Source organism: Alnus glutinosa, chromosome 9 (assembly GCF_958979055.1).
Source record: "Alnus glutinosa chromosome 9, dhAlnGlut1.1, whole genome shotgun sequence".
NCBI lineage: Eukaryota > Viridiplantae > Streptophyta > Magnoliopsida > Fagales > Betulaceae > Alnus > Alnus glutinosa.
In genome coordinates, this window is record NC_084894.1 from 12,457,546 (window position 1) to 12,480,381 (window position 22,836).

General features: G+C 35.6%; 1 protein-coding gene across 1 annotated transcript; it reads left to right on the plus strand.

Annotated features, from left to right (window-relative positions):
• The first annotated feature begins 62 nt into the window (after nt 1–62).
• On the plus strand, nt 63–20,178 carry LOC133876777 (uncharacterized). The gene is made up of 4 exons (XM_062315023.1): nt 63–238; nt 18,110–18,524; nt 18,674–19,145; nt 19,541–20,178. The coding sequence occupies exons 1-4, from the start codon at nt 63–65 to the stop codon at nt 20,176–20,178; spliced, it is 1,701 nt and encodes a 566-aa protein (XP_062171007.1).
• The last annotated feature ends 2,658 nt before the right edge of the window (nt 20,179–22,836 follow it).

Below are 22,836 nucleotides of genomic sequence, written 5' to 3' on the forward strand. Positions count from 1 at the left end.
TTTGTTAAAAATATGTTTTAAAGGTTTTTTTTTTTTTTTGTGGAACTTATAACATTTACCTTATGGAGAATACAAGTCAACCTATGAAAGTCAGGGAAGCTGACTTGGGTGATGTTAGGATGACTGCAGCCCCTGCAACTGGAGTTAGTGGCAGTGAAAATGTAGAAGATCAACCCGTAGCTATAGGTCCTCCTACTGTTGATGATCCTAGGAAGAATGCATATGAAAAGAAGCAAAGGTAGAACACTTCCAACATTTGGAATGACTTTGTTTCTGCTGAAATTGGTGGTGTCAAAAAATTGCATTGTAATTGATGTAAAAGGTTGTTTAGTATTTAAAGTTCCAATTCTACCTCAATACTTGGTAAGCATTTGGTTGCGTGTGTCAAATATCTGGGTGCCAATAAGAAGTAGAAGACTCTGACCCTTGCTCCTCGTGAGACCGATGATGTAGGCACCTTGTCTAATTTTACTTTTAATGAAAATAAGTGAGAGAACTTGTTGCCCACATGGTTCTCTACCATGAATATCGTTTTAATATTATGGAACATGAACTTTTTAACAAGTTCTTGAAGGCATTAACAACCCACTGGAAAAAGATTAGTCATGCAACTGTTCAGAATGACTGCATTGCTACGTACAATAATGAAAAGAAGAAGTTGAAAACACTACTCAGTGGGGTTTACAAGGTAAACTTCACCATTGATATGTGGACCTCTTCACAAAGAGTGTCATATATGGTGGTCACTTGCCACTTTGTGGACTTTGATTTGTTATTTTCATAAGAGAATTTTGAATTTTTGTAATGTGCCTCCTTCGCAAAGCAGTGTTGTTATTGCTGATGCACTGTGAAGAGTTTTGTAGATTAAGGCATTGATGATAAGGTGTTTACAATAACAGTTGATAATGCGAAAGCAAGTGATTCTACCATCAGAATTCTTAAAGATGATTTTGAGTTAAGGAATGTCTTACTTATTGAGGGTCAATTGTTTCATGTGCGGTGTTGTGCTCATGTTACTAACTTGTTGTTGCAAGCAAGGCTTGCTAAAATTGGGGACATAATTGATTATGTGCGGCATGGTATCAATTATATAGTGTGAGGGCCGGTTGAGGGAAGTCAGTGAGATAGAAAAACAGTTGCATTTGCCTTCCAAGAAACTAATTTTGGATGTCCCCACGCTTGGAACAACACGTACATGATGTTGGCGACTGCCATAGAGTTCAAAGAAGTGTTCCCATGGTACTATCAAACTGATCAAACTTTTCAGTTGGTGGTATGTCTTGAAGAATGGGAGAATGTTGATAATGTGAATCAAATTTTGGCAACTTTCAATGAAGTGACCAACATTGTGAATAGAAATAATTACCCAACTTCAAATTTGTTTCTACCTTAGGTTTGGAGGATGAAAGAGATACTAAGTATAAAGTGTATGTGTTAGTATTTTATATTGGCTACATTCTGGATAAATAAAAACACTTTATATAATAGTTGCGATTTAACAAGATGGTCGATTCTCAAATTCAAAATCTTCATGTATTCAGACAATGTACAAATCAAAGCATGTGACTGATCACAAGCATCTTGAAGATATTCATGAAAAGTCCTTGCAAATTCCAAGGCAAATCAACCGGTTCCTGTGCATTCATCCAGACGGGCCTTTGAAGGCTTCCGAATGCCCCTCAGTGTCCAGCAGTTTTACATTGAAGACGTCCAGACGACAGAGCAACACCGTCCGGACGCTAGGTCAATCAGTATTCAACAAGTAGTTGGATTTTAGATGTCGACACTGTTAGGGAGTCCCTACAAGCCGTCCGGACGACATGGCAATGCGTCCAGACGCTATCTAGCATTTCAGAATATTCCAGTATTCAGTTCGAATGCTATATGGAGTTATAGCGAAGATTGTCCGGACGCACGGACGCTCGGTCAAGCCGTCCGGACGCGGACCTAATAAGGATAGAATTACACTGTTTCTGAAAGGATATCGTAGAAAACCGTCCAGACGTGGCTAACTTTCGTCAAGACACTCGACAGCCAGAGTCTGTTTTTCAGCAAATTTAGGGTTTCTTTAAGCCTATAAATAGGGGGCTCTAGGCTTTTATTTTGTACAGAATTCGACAGTGAATTCCGTAGTGCTTTGAGAGGGTGTTTAGGGAGAATCGAAGATCCGCTAGCCCTCAAGCCGTTACCGGTGTGTGCTCAACCGTTCGTGTGAAGTCTATCTTAAGGGTCGGCCCTAAGGTAAAGGAATCCATCAAAAACCCCTTCAGGTGGAAGATCTGGTTGGGAAGCATTCACGATAGGCTCCGTGTCAGAGTTAAAGGTATGACTACTGCATAAGGGTATGTGAGTATGAGTGTCTTGTAACTAGCTTTGTTTTTGGATAGTTGAGTTCCTAGGTTCAGCTGCCCCGGAGTGATTTTTTTCTCTTCATAGAGTTTCTACTTTGTAACAAATATCTTGTCTTATTTAAATTCCGCATTTAAGATATTTTGTTGCACAAACACACACACTTGGGTTGTTTAGAAGTCATTATTTATTTTCAATTGGTATCAGAGCTTGGTACATTCTATTTTAGATTTATTTCTTGAATGTTATCTCTTAACTTCTATTTTTTTTTTTTAAATGTCTCAAAATCTTAATTCAGTTCCGCCCTTTGATGGGACGGACTATGGCTATTGGAAAGCCCGCATGCACTTCTTTTTAAAATCAATTGACGTCTGAAAAATCGTTGAAACTAGGCATGTATATGAACCGAGCTCGGGCGAGTACTGGTTGTCCGAGCTCGGCTCGTTTAGAATTTTCATGAGCTCGAGCTCGAGACGAGTATTCACTATTGGGCTTGGCTCGACTCGTGAAGGGTAAATCCTTGTCCAAGCTCGAGCTCAAACTCGATTTTTTGACGAGCCGAGTACCTTATCAGGCACTCGGCTCGCGCGGCTCTTGAGATTTCAGAATAACTTAAACCAAGATAAGCCAACATCGCAAGAAGAAAAGCCTCAAAATCTCAACATAAATCAAGCAAAATCCTACGAAATTAACATTATTTTCGAGTTCTACTCATTGTGGGTATAAAGAAATTGAAACTTGAGATTTACGTTTTCTTTGAAAGATTCCCTGTTTCACCATTTTCTGACTTGATCCAGTTGGTTCTTCATTTGACTGCACCGGAGATGAAAGATAAGCTCCTTTAGACCCTCGTTGAGAGGATGAAGGAAACTCGTGGATGAAGAGGCTGAAGAGAAAGCAACGAAAGCTTGGCAAATATCCAGAGATGATCTCAACGTAGCCATATTCAGAGGTTCTTTTCTCTTAAGAAACTACAGGTTGGACTTGAACAAGGAAGAAGAAGAATAGAAGAATCTCGAAGTTGAAAAGATAGGCTATCTCTCAAGAGGTCTCTGCGTAAAGATGAGGCTTTACGCTACGTGGCATTCAGATCTTTCATTAATCAAGTAATGAGGAACAGCTGTGGACAACTTGAGTCAACTTGAAATATAAAAAGATTTTTTTTCAGATAGGTCATAGGTTATTGTTTTGTACTAAAGATCAGATAGATATGTCTAGTTTTGAATATTAAAATACATGTTATTTAATTAAAATATCTCATTTAAATTTAATCACTAAAAAATATCAATTAAGATGGTGTGTGTGGGGCATCTCTCGTGGAGGAGGAAATCAATGTGGAATTGACAAGGTGACAAGAATAAATAAAGAAGAAATATTTTTAGAATTTTTTGTTTTATTTATTTGTAATATGAATATATGATCCAGATTTTTTTTTTTTGTAATTTTCATAATATATTATTGAGAAAAAATTTTAAATGAAATGTGTTTGGTGCTTTTTTTTTTTTTTAGTAATTCTAGATGTCAAAATTATGTAAATAATTATATAAGTAACTAGATACTTAATCATTATAATTTATATTAGTTGCTTTGTGTGAATTGTATACTTATGAATTATGACTTATGTAGTTATAAGTTATGTGACTACATCATTATGTGGCTATAATAATTTATTGTTATAACTTAATTTTTAATTATATATAGTTATGAATTATGATTTATATAATTCGATATGAGATTATTTATAATATGATATAAAAATTATAAATCATACTTAATTACTTATTCTAACTTCCGTGGTATCTAATAATAACATTTATATGATATAATATAACTAGATAAGCATTATTAGATTCTATAATAAATATAAATTGTGTCATATGACATGAGATTTAATATCATATAAATTGTTATATCATACTTAAATTTAATTAAATGAATTATTAGACCATATCACCTATTGTTCTTAGACCATAGTACATTGTTAGAACTTAGATCACACTAAATTATACAATGATACAAAATAAGTATTGTTGATATGATTAAAACATCATATATTGTGCCATATGACATGAGATTTAATATCATATAAATTGTTAGATCATACTTAAATTTAATAAAATGAATTGTTAGATCATATCACCTAGCTACTGTTGTTAGATCATAGTACATTGTTAGAACTTTGATCACACTTAATTATACAATGATACAAAATATGTATTGTTGATATCATTATTACATTATACATTATGCGATTATGCCATATGACATAAGATTTAATATCATATAAATTGTTAGATCATACTTAAATTTAATAAAATGAATTGTTAGATTATATCACCTAACTATTGTTATTAGATCATAGTACATTGTTAGAACTTGGATCACACTTAATTATACAATGATACAAAATATATATTGTTGATATCATTATTATATTATATAATAAATATATAATGTGTTATATCACATAAGATTTAATATCATATAAATTGTTAGATTATAAGCATTTCATATAAATTATAGTGATAATACATATGTACTTGCGAAGCAAGCCTTTTCTAGATGATTTATAAAAGATCTATGATTTCTTATATATATATATATAATCTAATGATATGAATTCTAATAATTATACTTAATTTGTGATTATAAGAAATATATTGTTGATTTTAATACTAATCAATTGATTTAGGATTATACCAATTACATTGTCATTATATATGATATGATTATTTGAATAACACGATTAAGTGTCAAGATTTTCATTAAATCATATGATTAACAATCATTAGATATTTAATTATTAGACTTAGACTCTCAGTCTCTTAGATCATATAAGATATAATCATATTAATTATCTTTTATAATTAAATTATATATTATATAGATACTTATAGATATAACTAATAATTATATATTGTATAACAATAATTAATTAATAAGTGATATACTAAATAAGTTATTTTTATCAATATATATTCATGTATTTATAAATAAATAAATAAATATATATATATATATATATATATATATATATATATATATATATATTAATAAAAATATACGAGTCGAGCTAATAAGCGAGCCGAGCCTTTTTACGAGTATGTTCGCGAACTTTAAACGAGCGAGCCGGGTTTTATTTGGGTATGTATCGTTTAATAATCGAGTATAGTTTCGTGTCCACGAGTAGCTTATTTAATAACCGAGTCACGCACGAGCCGAGCCTTATCGAACCGAGCCCGAGCGAGCTCACAGGTAGCTTTGCTTCGTTTACATCCCTAGTTGAAACTGGTTAGATTAAACCAGAAGAAACAGACCAAATTTCTGTTACCCAAACAAGCACACGGCTCTCCAATGATAAAGCCCTCCATGCTCTATGTCAAGAATTTTCACCATCTGAATTCGCAAGAATTTCAAATTGTGAAGTTGCTAAAGATGCATGGCAAATTCTAGAAACAACATATGAAGGCACAAAACTTGTGAAATCTGTCAAGCTTCAAATGTTGATTTCTAAATTTGAAGAGATTAAGATGCTTTAAGAAGAGACCTTTGGAGAGTTCTACATTAAGATTAATGACCTAAGAAACTCGATGGTGAGTCTTGGGAAGCAAATCTCGGATGTAAAACTCATCCGAAAGATACTAAGATCTTTGCCTGAGCGTTTCAGGATTAAGGTGACAACTATAGAAGAAAGCAAAGATATGGAGGAGATGAAGATTGAAGAGCTGGTAGGATCTCTTCAGACATATGAATACTCCTTACCTCCAGTCAGAAAGGGAAAGACAATTGCCCTTAAGGCATCTAAGGCATCCAAGAAGAAATCCAAAGTCTCATCTGACGAAGACTCGGATATTGATGAAGATGCAATGGCAATGTTAGCCAAGAACTTCGAGCGGTTTATGAAGAATAATAAATTCAAGAAGTTTTCTGACAGACTAAGAAAGGCTCCCCACACAGCTGAGTCAGAAGAAGTAGAGAAGAAAGATTCAAGGGGTCCCCAATGCTTCGAATGTTCAGGTTTTGGGCACATCAAGACTGAATGTGCAAATCTGAAGAAATTAAAAGGGAAAGCCTTTAATGCAACTCTAAGCAATGAGTCTGAGAAGGAAGAAGAAACTCTTGAGGAAGAAAAATTCATGGCCTTCGTGGCCCCACATGAAGAAAATGAGGGTTTTCAGTCTTACTACTCTGAGAATAGTGAAGAAGAAGATATGCAGTCAGCTTATCAACTTCAATATGTAGAGTTCTTAAAGCTGAGGGAGAAATACAAGCAACAAGTACTAGAGCTAAATAGCCTCAAGACTGAGAAGACCTCTATGCTAATAAAAACCAATGATTTAGAAGAGAGGCTTCTGGAGACACATTTGTAACTGGAGAGAGTCTCAAACGAGAAGCTTAATCACATGCTCTCTATTCAGAAGTGCCCAACCGACAAGACCGAACTCTGGTATGTTCCTCCTTCTACTTCTGATATTCCTTCTACCTCCCAGACTATTTTTGTGAAGCTGGTTATCCCTGAGTCTCCACCCTCAATCATGGATGAGGGAAAAACTGTTATGGATGGGGAAGTACCAGTCATCTCTCAGCCTTCGGCCAAGCTTCCTATCAGAAGAAAACCTCCCACATGCCATCACTGTGGCGAGCTAGGGCACATTAGACCTAACTGCTCACATCGGCAAGTTCAGAGGAAGAAAAAGTGGCAGGCTCATAAAACTCCCATGTGTCACCAATGTGGAGTTACAGTCATATGAGACCTAGGTGTCCTCTACCTAAGCCACCCAGGCATTATAGATCTCTGCCCAAAATCATGTTCCAAAGCATCAGCAACTGCAGAAGCCTACTCAAGCAAAAAAGACTTGGGTCCCCAAGAAGCTGTATATGGAAGAACTGAAGACTGCAGGAAGGAAAATATCCTATGAAAGAACATCTTCCTTCAGTTCCTTCATGCAAGATCTGGTCAAATTTCTGGCACTACATCTAAAGAAGGAAGGACAGGATAAGAAAGAGGACACCCACCCCCCGAGGGGGAGCGAACCTACCCAGTAGGTGAGGTTACACATGCCTAGGATTTTGGTTCCTAAATCCTAGAGCATGATAGGTACACTTGCATAGCATTTTTATATTGCATCTTATGAAATCTTTGCATGTTGTTATGGAACCATTTTTTTTCCCTATATTCCCTCTTGTTTGTCTTGAGGAAATTCTGCAGGTATTAAATAGGGATGATAGAAAAAGCACGTCGAGCGGCTGCTTTTCTATCATGGTACTATCAAACCTCTCTCCTTGAGGTTAGGTTTGCTTTTACCTTACATGTTTGTACTATACTATCCTCTTTATTGTGAAGCATGTGTTTTTCTTTTTTCTTTTTCTTTTTTTTTAAAAAAAGGGGGGTTAAAGGATGCAGAGTTTTATTGTTCCATTATATAGCTTCCAGATATCTTATGTATGTTTAACTGATGTTTCAATTTTTGCTGCATTTATTCTTTTGCCTTTATATAACTGAGAGTTTCTCTTGATATCTGCAAAGTTTCCCAATGGCATCCATAATAGATAGTTGCTTTTCTCATGCGATGAAAAATGTGCACTTTCCAATGGCTCCCCTAAGGTATTTTTTTTTCTCTCTCTTCTGACTTTTAGCTTCTGAAATTTTAAACGAGAAAGATTTTTGTTTTCTAAGATGGTCAAATTGACCAACTCGCTAGTTGAACCTAGAACCCATAAATTCTAGCATTCTTTCTAGGTTGCAGCACCAAGTGATAAAAGGCATTCAAAACTGAATAAAAATGAATAAATAAAAAAATCCACTGTATTTATGCTATAAATCTGTTCTTGAATTTGTTCCTAAAGAAACAGTCAATGACCAAATCATTGTTGAAATAGACGGTCACAAAATGACAAAAGGAAAAGAAAAGTGCTACAACTTTGGAGGAGTGTATCAGATGATGGTGGCTAGGCCCTAGTAAAATAAGGTTTGACTTTTGACTAATCAAAATATTGATTTTCTCTCTTCTTTGGAAAATCCGGATGATTTAAGTCATATCAGTGAGCTTCATACCTTATTGAGAAAGCCTTCACACACACACACACACACACACACATTGCTTGAGTTAAGTTTTCTATTGAAAAATGTCTTTCTGCAGGGAAATTTTTGTGTTTATTGAATCCTAACTCTCAATTATATCTTGGTATATTTTTGAAATGCTAATTGAACTGGGATATCAGTTTTATATACATGGGTGTTTTGGAAATTATTTGGGAAATATTTTTCTGTAATTTTTTCCTCTCTATTTCAGATTTTTATTGAAGCATTCGAACGATGGTTCTGGCTATCCGGACGGTAGGGTTAATTTGTCCGGACGTCCATTCTTCTTGTTCGGACAAGCATGTTTTTGCGATCTCCTACGTGGCACTCCGTCCAGACGGAACTTAAGTTCCGTTTCGACGGTGAACCCTATAGGGTTATATCGCATTCCCCCCGCTCTGCAGCCTTCTCATTCGCCTTTTTTGGTTCTTTTTGTCATCTTGTACATTTTTTCTGTGCTTTTTATGCGTATTTCTCAAGTGCGCGTGTCATCTTTGTAATTTATCTCCACCCCAGGTATGTATTTATACTCTTTAACTAATTTATTTTAAGTTTTTATGCTTAAAATAGTTTGTTTTTGGGTTTCTATTATTTTGAGTTTAATGTCTTATTGCTCAAAATTCTTTATTATTTGGGTTGAGATTTTGCATAATTGGTTCTTGATATTGATTGGGTTGTGTTTTTTGTTGTTGTAATTTCTAGGATAGTCCATTTTACAGTCGTCATAATGCCCAATTTTTTTTTTGAACTAACAGGAATTAATGCTTCCATGGATTTGTTTCTGTAATTTTTTTTAGCCCAGGAATCATGTCTTCAGATGACTCTCCTCACCAAGTCAAGCAAAGAACTTAAGAGTCAATTGCTGACAGGTTGCACCGCATGCAATCGCGGCAGGTCCTATCAGAGCAGAATCTTCACTGCGCAGATCTAAGAGATCCAGTTCTGCTCCCCATTGCTCAGATGCTACTGGAGAACCAATGGGAGTACCTGTACAATTGTGCCTGCCCAGCCTTTCCCAGACTGGTGCGGGAATTTTATGGCCATATGATCGACATCCAGGATGATGACAGAGGACTGACCATGCAGACTATGGTCAGAGGCCAGACAATTGATTGATCCCTAGCTTATCAGTTTTGTGATCGGGGTCTCTGTTCTACCAATCTCAGGCGTTCCTTTCCCTGTTGGTGATGAGACACCCATCATTGACTTTCTTCATGATTTCTTTGGGATGAGACCACAGAGAGAAGACAAGTCCCACTCCCAGATCAACATCTGTGCTTTTGCTCCTATGCACCGAATTTTAGCAAAGGTGGTTGTGACAAACCTTTGGCCTCAAGCTCATCAGAGTGAGCTGACTCTCAAGAAGGCCACCCTTCTGTATGCCATTGTGATGCAGACTCTTTTTTGCCTGTGCAAGCACATCTTGCACACTATGCTCGAGGTTCAAGACGAGAAGAACACGAGTCTATCTTTTGGGTGTTTAATCACTCAAATCTGTTTGCAGGTCATGACAGATATTTCAGACTCTGAGCCCAGATCACGGATCCCAGATCCCCTTGGCATACATACTCTTATGAAGTCTAATGCGCAGTTGCGGCATGAGGCTCAAGGCGGTGTTCCTCAGCCTCCACCAGTTCCCCTACCAGCAGTTGCATCATCATCACAGGCTGTGCCCCCTACTTTTGATGTAGAGGCTGCATTTACTCAACTTATGTCATCCATGGGAGCTCTCCAACGTGAAGTTAATCTTATTGGAGAGCGTGTTGAACAATGTCAGATTGACATCAGGGAGTGCCTGCAGTATCATCACCACAAGCCTGATGATGAGGACTGATTTTTGTTGTTGTTTTGTTTGTATTCAAACAATTTTAAATATTGTGCTGATCTTTTGTATTTCATTAAACACTTATGGTTTAATTAATACTCTCTTTACCCTTTGTCATTGTGTGACAAAAAAGGGGAGTATTTTTGGTTTATTTTGGTATTTAGACCGGGAATGTAATTCCAAACTGGTCAAGTGTTTTTGTCCCAGAATGACCAAAGGGGGAGTTTGTTAGTATTTTATATTGGCTACATTCTGGATAAACAAAAACACTTTATGTAATGGGTGCGATTTAACAGGATGGTCGGTTCTTAAATTCAGAATATTCATGTATTCAGACAATGTACAAATCAAAGCATGTGATTGATCAAAAGTATCTTGAAGATATTCATGAAGAGTCCTTGCAAATTCAAGGCAAATCAACCGGTTCCTGTGCAATCGTCCGGACGGGCCTTTGAAGGTGTCCGGACGCCCCTCAGTGTCCAGCAGTTTTACGTTGAAGAAATTCGGACGACAGAGCAACACCATCCGGACGCTAGGTCAATCAGTATTCAATAAGGAGTTGGATTTCAGAAGTCGACACTGTTAGGGAGTCTCTGCAAGCCATCCGGACGACGTGGCAATACGTCCGGACGCTATCCAGCATTTTAGAATATTCCAGTATTCAGTTCGAACGCTACAAGGAGTTATAGCGAAGACCGTCTGGACGCTCAGTCAAGCCATCCGGACACGGACCTGATAAGGATAGAATTATGCTGTTTCTGAATGGATATCACAGAAAACCGTCTGGATGCGGCTAACTTTCGTTCGGATACTCGATAGCCAGAGTCCGTTTTTCAGCAGATTTAGGGTTTTTTTAAGTCTATAAATAGGGGGCTCTAGGCTTGTGTATAGAATTCGACAGTGAATTCCATAGTGATTTGATAGGGTGTTTAGGGAGAATCGAAGATCCACTAGCTCTCAAGCCGTTACCGGTGTGTGCTCAACCGTTCGTGTGAAGTCTATCTTAAGGGTCGGCCCTAAGGTAAAGGAATCCATCAAAAACCCCTTCAGATGGAAGATCTAGTTGGGAAGTGTTCACGATAGACTTTGTGTCAGAGTTAATGGTATGACTACTGCATAAGGGTATGTGAGTACGAGTGTCTTGTAACTAGCTTTGTTTTTGGATAGTGGAGTTCCTGGGTTTGGTTGCCCCGGAGTGGTTTTTTTCTCTTCATAGAGTTTTCACTTCGTAACAAATATCTTGTCTTATTTAAATTCCGCTAATAAGATATTTTGTTGCACACAAACACACACACTTGAATTGTTTAGAAGTCATTATTTATTTTCAGTATGGATAAAAATGAATACATCAAATCAATGGCGACTAAAATGGCTGAGAAATTTGACAAGTATTAGGGTGAATACATTCTATTAATGGCCATAACTGCTATTTTGGATCCGAGATACAAAATGAAGTTGATAAATTTTTGGTTTCCTCTAATTTATCCATTGCATGAAGCTTCTATGCATATTGATAATGTGTTGTCCATTCTTCATGAGATGTATAAGGTCTATGTGTTCGCTCATAATTCATCCGTTATGCAACAAAGTGCTCAGGAAAATGCTAGTTCTTCTAGTGGTTTTACTAGAGATTTTTTACCCAAAATTCCCACTAGTCGATCAATGTTAAAGTACTTGTTTATATGGAATACATTAGAAGTAATGATGTTATTCGGCCCCTTAAAAATGATTTGGATGTATATCTTGAAAATGATGTTTACATATGCGATAAGATATTGATACAAAGTTCGAGGCTCTAGCATGGTGGAAATTTAATGCCTTGAAGTATCACATCTTGTCTAAGATAGCATGGGATATTTTAGATGTTCCCATTACTAGAGTTGCTTCGTAATCTTTCTTCAGTGCTGGTGGTAGAGTTATTGATCCTCATAGAGCATCATTATCAATTGAAACAGTTCAAATGCTTTTATGTGGATCAAATTGGGTGAGAACAATTCGTAGAATCAAGAAAAATTCTGCAATAGCTGTAAGTCACACTTTTATTATATGAAGCCTATTTCTATAAAGTAAATTTTATATGCCATTTTATTATATACATTAAATATTTATTTTTTTAATTATAAATTCACTTTATTTACTTTTTTGTGTTTGTTTTTGTAGAAAGTGGTTGAAGTCAACTTCCTGACGTTACCATGATTCAAGAATTTCAAAATTATATGGAATATATATGTAGTTTGAATATGGTTTTGTATTTTGAACTGATGCATCATACTCCTATACCGTTTTTGGGCTTTTTGTTGGACAATCTATTTAGACAAGTAATTAATGCATGGTGATGGAGTTGAGGTAATTTACTTTGTTTCCTAATATAATTTTTAAACAATTTCTGCATTATTTTAACCTCTCTTGACGTGTTTATCAATGTCAAAGTACTTCGAGTAAACAAATACAAAAGAGAAAAAATATATAACAATATTTTTTGTGTGTGTGTGTGTGCGTGCGCGTGTGTGCAAGGCATACCCTTTGAGGCCTTGAATAAGAAAGAACCTTCATATGATATTCTTGCACTTGCTTGATGGGTATTTTTAAGTATTATCTTAGGCTCTTAGCCAATAAAATCAATGTTGAAACTCTAGGATAATGGGCCTGCTGCTACTGCTATTGCTACTATTTCTTGATTTGTGAAACCCACGTATTTATTTTGAGATTTCATGTTGTATGTTTCTAGTTGACCTTATTGTTCTTGTCGATAAACATTTTTTTTTAATTGGATAATTTTCATTTGATTAAATCTACTTTTGAACATTTCAGTACCTATTCAGATAATATTTCTGCTACTACTATTGGTCAGCTACAAGAAAATAATTTATGAAACCTACTTGTTCATTTTGAAATTTCATATTATCTGTTTGTGGTCGACCTTGTTGTTCTTGTCGATAAACATTTTATTTTCTTTTCATTTAATTGGAGCAGTTTCATTTGATTATCTCTACTTTTGAACATTTTAGTACCTATTGGGATAATGTTTATTTTGCTGCTGCTGCTACTGCTAGTCTGCTACCATTACCTGATTTGTGATTCCTACTTGTTCATTTTAAGATTCCATATTGTCTGTTTGTGGTTGATCCTACTGTTCCTATTGATGTGTATTTTCTTTTCTTTTAATTGGAGAAGTTTCAGTTGATTATCTATACTTTTGATTCTTTTGAACATTTGAGTACCTATCTCTTGAAATGTGGAATCTTTCGGTAGAACCATCATTCATCTCTGTACTGTATCTGTTGCTTGAGAGGTTTACTAATGTCTTGTATTCTAAATATAATTCCGAGGTTTTCTCTATTAGCTCTTATAATTTGATTTCAAGACATTGTTATGCTCCTAGGCTTTTGATTTGCACAGAAGTTGCAAAGTTATGCTTTTAGCTACTGCATGTACTGGGTCTGTCTCTGTAATTTATTTTATCCCCATATGTGTTTTCATTTCTTATGTTTTGTTCCTTGTTTTTTCATTCCATCTTTACATATAGATGTTTGTTCCTTGTGTTTTCATCTATTACTCTCGATACAACCTTTCTCTATATTTGCTTTTCATCATGTTTTATATCAAAAGTTTGTTACCAACTTCTATGCACATTGATAGTCATAGATAGTGGTTCTGTTCAAGCTTATGGTAAATCTAGTTTAAGACAAATATCATCTATTACTAACATTTGTTGTTTTGGGCATGTAATCACTTATTAATTTGATTTGGATAACATTTTAGTGCAAGTAAAACTTTAGTTTACATTTTGAACCTTAGTATATCTGTTGTAGCTCTATTACTAGCATTTTGATTTGGCTCAAGCTTTATTTATTCATTTTGCTGAGATTTGTTTGCACCAATATAGTTTTAGAGTATTCCCTAAAAGGAGCATGCTAAGTGTTAGGTATGTCTTAACTCTTAAATAATATGTTGAGATAAATTTTGAGTGATAAAGCTCCATTGACATGTTTAGCAAGGTTAGAAAACTTTGAGTAAACAATGCAATGAAGTAAAAATATCTAACATTTTTTTTTTTCTTTCTTTCTGAATGCAGAATGGCAAGTGGCAACCAAGATTACATTTTTTTTAAAAAATATATATATATATATTTTAGTCATTTATGTAAATTTGATCTCTTTGTTCATTTGTATTTCTTTCATTTATGTAGTTTTTGTTTTTCTTATTTGTAATTCAAGTTTTGTTTTATCAAATTTGCTTGTAAATGCCCAAATCAAATTCAAGTTTGTGTTTTTCATTTTTTTTTAATCACGTGTAAAAAAAAAAAAAAATACTAAAAACAAACTAAACAAGCCCAAATTGAGTCAAGCTACCCAATTAAGGCTCGAAAGGCTTTTTAACTAAGCTCAAACTCAAACTTGGGCTTGGATCAAACTTTCCAAGAATATTAATTTCAATTCATGCTCGAGCCAATTCGAGCCGCTCAAGTACCCAATTCAACTCGCCATAGCATTTTTAGCAAGTTCAAGCTTGAGCTCACGCCAGAGTATGTATCTGGCAAATTGAGCTCAGATGAAGGTTTCTAAGCCTGGCTGGAGCTCGTGCTCGACTCGTTTAAAGGACCTCATAAATGAGTCAATTCCGGAATGCCCAAACTCAACTAGGCTCGACTCGATTACAATGTTAGTTGTCTTCCAACAATATGATGTGATTTATTGAGATAAGAGTTATAAGAACTCAAGAGACAAGAGTTACAAGATGATTTGTGTAAATTAAATTTAATGTAGTTAATGTAGAAGTAAAAGAGACGTGTAACATTCAGACTTTTTCTCTATAAATAGAATCTTGTATACAATCAAATCATTAAGGAAGATGTAGCCAAAAAAAGGTTTTGACTTGTACAGGGGTAGAGGCATGTTGGAGGGTGGCGCCCCCAATTTTTTTTTTTTTTTTACTTCTATTTTTTATTTTTTTGGGTTAATGTGCTGATGGCCCCTGCAAAAAATGAATTCAACCCCCCCCCCCTAATTTTTTTTTAATAAGTAAAAATGAAATTCAGAGAAAAAAAACCCCCCTAAAAATTTACTTAACTACTACTATTTTTTTTCTCAAAAAAAAAAAATCATAATAAATAAATAAACCCAGCAACAGCAGCACAGCATACCAAAAAAAAAAAAAAAAAAACCCATATAGAGGCTATGCAGTACGCAGTAGATAGGAAAAAAAAAATATCGGCAGACAACAATCAAATCCTCTCCAACACGGCAAATGTGAAATGTCAATAAAAAATTCACACTTCACAAGAGAAAAAGGGGCAAATGCAAAATTTGCTTTTTAGTTTTCAACAACTCTCTCAAATTTCCCTCAATAACTCTTTGTCAGGTGTCACCCAACCCCAAGAAAAAGAAAAAAAAAATGCTTGTAGTTGTGGTTCAGTTGTGAAAATACCGAAAGGCTCAGAGGCGAGAAAAATGAGATCTGAGAAGAGTAGAAGAAGTGAAGAACGGCTTTGGAAACACCACGAGGTCCACGATTAGATCTGGTTGTGCATCCACCATCAGCCATCCACTCACCCGATGCACCACCACCAACGGTCCAGCAATCAGCACTCATCTAGCCTTTAGGCATCGTCACCGTGAGATGTGAGTTATTTGCTCTCTACGCCATTTTTTTTCTTTTCTATGTTGTGTTTAAAGGAGGCGTGAGGTGTTGTGTTTCAGTTTTTTTCTTTGTTTTTAGGGGTAATTACCTTTTCCCCCCATGAACTACCGGCCAATGTCATTTTGTCCCCACGAACTACCACTTCGACCAAAAGAGAGCATCAAACTACCATTTTTATACACGTTGCCCCCTTCCGTCAAGAATTTCGTTAATTTTGGATGGAATATGCCATTTTTTACCGTTAATTTTGACTTAAAGACTAAAATACCCTCTACAGTAATTAATAAAAAATATTAAAATTAATATATTTAAAAAAAAAAAAAAACAAAAAAAAAAAAACCAAAAACCTGAAAGAAAAGGGATGGCGGCAGCCACCCCTTTAGGTGGCCGGGTGGCCTGCGAGCCACCCCCAGAGGTGGCTCCGGCCACCTCTGGGGTGGCTCGCGGCCCACCCCGGCCTAAGGGGTGGCCGCACGGCCTCCCCAGAACCTGGGGGGGCCACGCGGCCACCCTAGGTCATTTCTAGGGTGGCCGCACGGCCTCCCCAGAACCTGGGGGGGCCGCGCGGCCACCCTAGGTCATTTCTAGGGTGGCTCGCGGCCCACCCCGACCTAAGGGGTGGCCGCACGGCCTCCCCAGAACCTGGGGGGGCCGCGCGGCCACCCTAGGTCATTTCTAGGGTGGCCGCGCGGCCACCCAGCTTCCGGGGTGGCCGCAAGCCACCCCAGAGGTGGCCGGAGCCACCTCTGGGGGTGGCTCGCAGGCCACCCGGCCACCTCAGGGGTGGCGGCAGCCACCCCTTTCATTCAGTCTTTCTTTTTTTCTTTTTTTTCTTTTTTTAAATGAGGGTATTTTAGTCATTTTTAAAATTGAGTTAGGGCATTTACGTCTTTGCATGAATTAGACTGACAGAAGGGGGCAAAGTGTGTAAAAATGGTAGTTTGATGCTCTCTTTTGGTCGAAGTGGTAGTTCGTGGGGGCAAAATGACATTGGCCGGTAGTTCATGGGGAGAAAAGGTAATTACCCCTTGTTTTTAACCTCACCTCACAAGAATGGTCAAAATATTCATGATTCTAAAGATAAAGGAAAACTATAGAAGATTCCTTTAAAAAAAAAAATAATGAGAAGATGAGAACGCGTGGAAGTGTGGAACTGTGGAAGGTCCTTAAAACAAAGGAAAGTAGAAAACATCTGAGACTTGGTGCGTGGAGGAGAGAAATGGAATTGAGGAATTGAGGAAATGAGGAATATTGTGGTCGTGTGGAAGCCAGAAGGTCCTAGAAACTAGAAAGTGAATCAATGGACCACTAAAAAACCACTTTGACGTTAATGACTTAGTCTTGGATGCGTGGGACCATGGGTGGTGAGAGAATTAAGGAGTAATGTATTGTTTGTTGTGGTGGAAGTTCTGGAACGTTTGGAATATAAGATTTTTTTTTTTTTTTTTTTCTAATTATGAATCAAATGATTCAAAATTTCAAATGTGATTATGTGACTAATGTGAGAAAATAACCAATTAATCAAATATGCTTTGTTAATATTTGTCCTTGAATGATAAAATTTTTATATTTGTTTTTATTATTTAATTTTTTTTCCAGTGTTTAGTTTGGATAGAATTCTTAAGAAGCTTATAAAATAAATACACAAAAAAAGGAAACTAAGTATGCCTTTTTTTTCTTTTTCTTTTTTAATTGTGTTCCATAATTTATTCTTCTAATTTATTTTATTTTTTATAGGTTTGCAGCGTTCAACTAGCATATTATTGTCTTTAATTTGTTTTCAAGAAACCCCTCAGCGCAAGATAACATTGATTCACTGAAAAGTACTCATTTTTCTTATACCCTATTAATTGTGCTTAGTTTATTTGTCAAGTACGTAGTTTATATTTTTTTGTGTTTGCTATTTTGGCTAGATTAAGGATTTTAATAGTTACTTTGATTACTGATTTTTTTTTCTTCTAATTTGATGGGTTTTTTTTTTTTATTTGGTTAATTAGTTGTTGCATTTTTGGTTGTTAATGCTAATAAGAATTATTATAAGTAAAAAATTCTAACAAAGATCTTATATTTCTAGGTACTTTTTAGTTAATAAATTAATCTATAAATTTTTCTTACAGCTTAAAAAAATATAAGCAGATTAAAAACAATCGATTCATTCTTTAAGAAAAAAGATGCGGGTCATTCAGAGGTTAATAGTGATTCACCTTAAATAGACCGTTGACAACGGATCTTAATGCTTCAGTGACTGATGAGCAGCCTTCTAAATGTCCAAGAATCCTTCCTGAAGAAATTGATACCACCTCTTTGCAACGTGATCCAGGAAAACGGCCGCAAATATGGGAATTTCCTGTAACCTTACAAGATGAAATGCGACGTGCTTATCTTAGAGTTGGCCCGTGTCAACCTATTCTTAAACCTACAGAATATCTAGCTTCAGGACCTGAGAATCATTGTTGTCGATTTCAGGCTTCTTGGTTTCAGAGATACTCAACTTGGTTGGAGTATTCGGAATCAAAGGATGCCATCTTTTGTCATCCATGTTACATTTTTGCTAAGAAATCAACTGACCGTTTGGGATTAGATGCATTTACAGTGAAAGGTTTTAAGAATTGGAAATCGGTGAATGATGTAATGAATTGTACTTTAATGGGATAGATCCAAATTCACCACATAAAATTGCTGTGAAATGTTATGAAGATCTGAAGAGTTATTCACGGCATATTGGCAAGTTGATTGAAAAACAATCATTACAAGAAATGGTGAATAATTGATTCCAGCTCAAAACCTCAATAGATAGTGTTCGATGGCTAGCATTTCAAGCATGTGCATTTAGAAGTCATGATGAAAGCTCCGACTCAAAAAATCAAGGTAACTTCATTGAATTGATGAAGTTTTTAGCAACTTTTAATGATAAAGTTGATGGAGTTGTGTTGACAAATGCTCCACGGAATGGCAAATATACGTCACCCCAAATTCAAAAAGAAATTTTGCATATCTTCGCAACTAAAGTGCAATATGTGATTTGCAAAAAAATTGGAGATGCCAAATTTTGCGTTCTTGTTGATGAAGCTCTTGATGAGTCAAAAAGGGAGCAAATGGCAATCATTTTGAGATTTGTTGATAAAGATGATTTTATTCAAGATAGATTCTTTCATATTGTTTATGTCAAAGATACTATTACATTAACTTTAAAAAAGAAGATATGTGATGACCTTTCTTGTAACAACCTCAAAATTCAGAATATTCCAGGTCAGTGATATGATGGAGGTAGTAATATGCATGGTGAATGGAATGGGCTACAAGCTTTATTTCTTAGACAATGTCCCTATGCATATTATGTGCATTGCTTTGCTCATAAGTTACAATTAGCTTTGGTTGCAGCATCTAGATAAGCAAAATATGTACATCAATTCTTTGAAAATTTGAATTTTATTATCAGCATTATTGTTGGTTCTTCAAAACACAATGATGAATTGCAATCTGCTCAAGTTGCTGAGATTGAAAGTATGATTTCTTCTAATGAAATTGAGATTGGAAATTGGGCAAACCAAATTGGTACTTTGCAACGACCTGGAGATACTCGATGGTCTTTTCATTTTAATTTTGTTGTAACTTGATAAGAATGTTTCATGCAACTTGTTCAGTTCTCGACACTATCTCAAATGAGGGAACCAACTATTCTCAACGCGGTGATGCTGAAGCGGCTTATATGGTATTAACATCATTTGAATTTGTTTTGTTCTTACATTTGATGAAAAAGATTATGGGATTTACTAATTGTCTTTGTCAAGCTTTGCAACAAAATTCTCAAGACATTTTAAATGCCATGAGTGTAGTTTCAACTACAAAATCACTTCTTCAGAATTTGAGAAATGAAGAGTGGGAGCCTTTCCTTGAAATTGTTAAATCATTTTGTGAAAAAAATAAAATTGATGTTCCTGATATGAATGCTCGTTACACTAGAGCTCGAGGTAGATCATGTCCCCAAAATGAAGAATCTTCCATGACAATGGAGCATCATTTTAGAATTGATGTATTTATTGCTGTAATAGATTTCCAATTGCAAGAAATTGATAATAGATTTAGTAAGCATGCAATGGAACTTCTTAGTCTTAGTACCGCTTTAAGCCCTCAAGATGCATACAAATCATTTAAGATCGATGATATATGCAGCTTAGTTGAGAAGTTCTATCCTCAAGATTTTACTAAGCAAGAGAAAATCATTTTGAGATTTCAATTGGACCATTATAAGCTTGATGTGCCAAAACATTCAGATTTTTAGAATGTGTCCACTTTATATAAGTTGTGTAGAGGATTAGCAATTTCAGGAAAATTGAAGATTTATAATTCGATTGACAAGTTGATTCGTCTAGTGTTGACTCTCCCTGTTTCTACCGCTACTACTAAACGAGTATTTTCTGCCATGAAACTTGTAAAAACTAGGTTACGTAGTAAAATGAAAGATGAGTTTCTAGCAGATAATTTGTTAGTTTATATCGAGAAAGAAATTGCTAAGGATTTTACGACAAATATGATAATGGATGAATTTTATTCCATGAAAGACCGTCGACGTTGAGCACAATATGAAGGAGATATGAAGTTCTTTTGTTGGATTTTTTTTTTTGTACATGTCTATAGCAAACTAGAACGCTTTTGTATTCGGAAGAAAAGTTATTTTTAAATATGATTTTATAAACATGTAACTTTTGTATACAATTATAACTTATGATTTAGTATGAAGTTAAGTTTAACTGTTTAAGACCTTTTTAATTTAGTTTAAAGTTTAACTGTAACTTTTCTTTTTTAATTTATTTTAAATATGATTTTATAAACATGTAACTTTTTTTTTTAATTTATTTAACTGTTTAACTGATTTAGAAAGACTATATATACATACTTATTTATTTAGGTTCGGCCCCCCACCAACAGATTCCTAGCTCTGCCCCTGGAGTTGTAGATGTAGGTCATAAACTAAACCACCTTAATTCCATGTCTATCTTTCTCGTTCTTATCTACATTCTAAAGTATGTGTTCTTACACGACTTTTCCTCAGTGGGCTTACCATGTACTCTGCAGCTTCTTACAAGTTTACAAGCATTTATAGAGACTCGTCCAAATCCATGGCTCCTTTTAACAGTTCATTCCCAATTTCTATTGAATATGTATCAAATTTATGGTCACTATAGCAAGCTCTTAGAATCTGGTTTAGCTTTTGTGTCCCTTTTGATATTCCTTTAATATAGAGGTGAGAGACATTTGGAAAGCCACTAGTTGAATACTTGTGCCTATTTGTTGCCTCTCTCCATCTTGCCAAATTTCACGGATCTTGTCAAGTTTAGAGAAGAGAGAGTTTGGAGAAAAAGAAAATTCTATTTATATCATAATGAATCAACTTTACATGACTTGCAGTATATATATATATATATATATATATATATATATATATATATATATATATATATATATATATATATACTGAGTTACAGAGCTTGCATTGCAAGTTAGAAGCTAACAAAATAAAATATATGTCTAACTAACTAACAAAATAGAAAGAGCACATGGCTACAAGAAATAAACACGTGTAAAATGTAATCTAATACAAATCTCTGATACTCCCCCTCAAGATGGATGGTAGATGTCATGGACAGACATCTTGGACAACAAATGATGGAAGAAGTACAATCAAGAGGATTGGTGAGGAGATCAGCAAGCTGGTGCTGTGAGGAAACATGGAATGTCTTGATAACACCAAGCTGGATTTTTTTTCTGAATCAGGTGACAATCGATATCTATGTGCTTCTTCCGTTTGTAATATACTGGATTTGCAGCAATATGAAAAGTTGCTTGACTGTCACAATATAGAAAAACAGCCTGCAGATGAGGCACTAATAAATCTTTCAACAAGGAGAGAACCCAAACAATCTCACTGCAGGCTAAAGCCATGGATCGGTATTCTACTTCAGCAGAAGAACAAGACACGGTTTGCTACTTCTTGGACTTCCATGAGATGAGAGAATCACCAAAAAACACACAATAGCCTGTGATAGACTTCCTGGTATCCACACAACCTGCCCAATTATAATCACAGAAAACTTTGAGGTGTAAGGCAATGTTGGCAGGAAAGAAAAGACCTTAACCATGAGTATGTTTAATATATCGAAGAACTCTATTAACAGCATCCATGTGAGGTTGGCATGTCTTATCCATAAATTGGCTGAGATGCTGGACTGAGTAAGCCAAATCTGGCCGGGTGATAGTCAAGTAAAGGAGACGGCCAATTAATCTCATCTACACAGTAGGATCTGAGATGAGAGCACCATCATCTTTAGACAACTTGAGATTTTGCTCCATGGGAAAAGAAACAGGTTTGGAAGCCAAGAGATCTGAATCTTATAGGATTTCCAAAGCATATTTCCTATGACTAACCCAAATACCACTAGAAGATCGGGCAATTTCCAAACCAAGAAAATATTTCAAAGAACCCAAATCCTTGAGTTTAAACTTGCCATTCAACATAGAAATGATGTAGAAACAACAATAGGATCATTGCTTGCGATAGCCACATCATCAACATAAATGAGTAAAGCAATAAAGGAAGAACCTTGAAGCCGAGTGAATAATGAGTAATCGGCTTTAGATTGAATAAATCCAAGACTAATGAGAGTTGAAGAGAACTTGGAAAACCATTGCATTGCGGCTTGTTTCAAGCCATAGAGAGACTTGGTGAGCTGACACACCTTAGACTTCCCCTTTAACACCAAAACCCGGAGGCAATTTCATATAAACCTCCTCATGTAAGTCACCATGTAAAAAGGCATTGTTAACATCCAATTGGTGTAAAAACCAATTCTTAGCAGCAGCAGGGGCCAAAAAAACATCTAACCGTGGTCATTTTGGCAACAGGAGAAAATGTGTCATGGTAGTCCAATCTCTCACATTA

What these genes read in the sequence shown, in the direction of transcription:
- LOC133876777 (XM_062315023.1), top strand. Translation starts at nt 63, where the DNA reads ATGGAGAATACAAGTCAACCTATGAAAGTCAGGGAAGCTGACTTGGGT. An exon ending in ATTGGAAATCGGTGAATGAT is followed by an intron (nt 18,525 to 18,673) that starts GTAATGAATTGT and finishes AATTGATTCCAG; the next exon opens with CTCAAAACCTCAATAGATAG. An exon ending in CAAAATTCAGAATATTCCAG is followed by an intron (nt 19,146 to 19,540) that starts GTCAGTGATATG and finishes CAACTTGTTCAG; the next exon opens with TTCTCGACACTATCTCAAAT.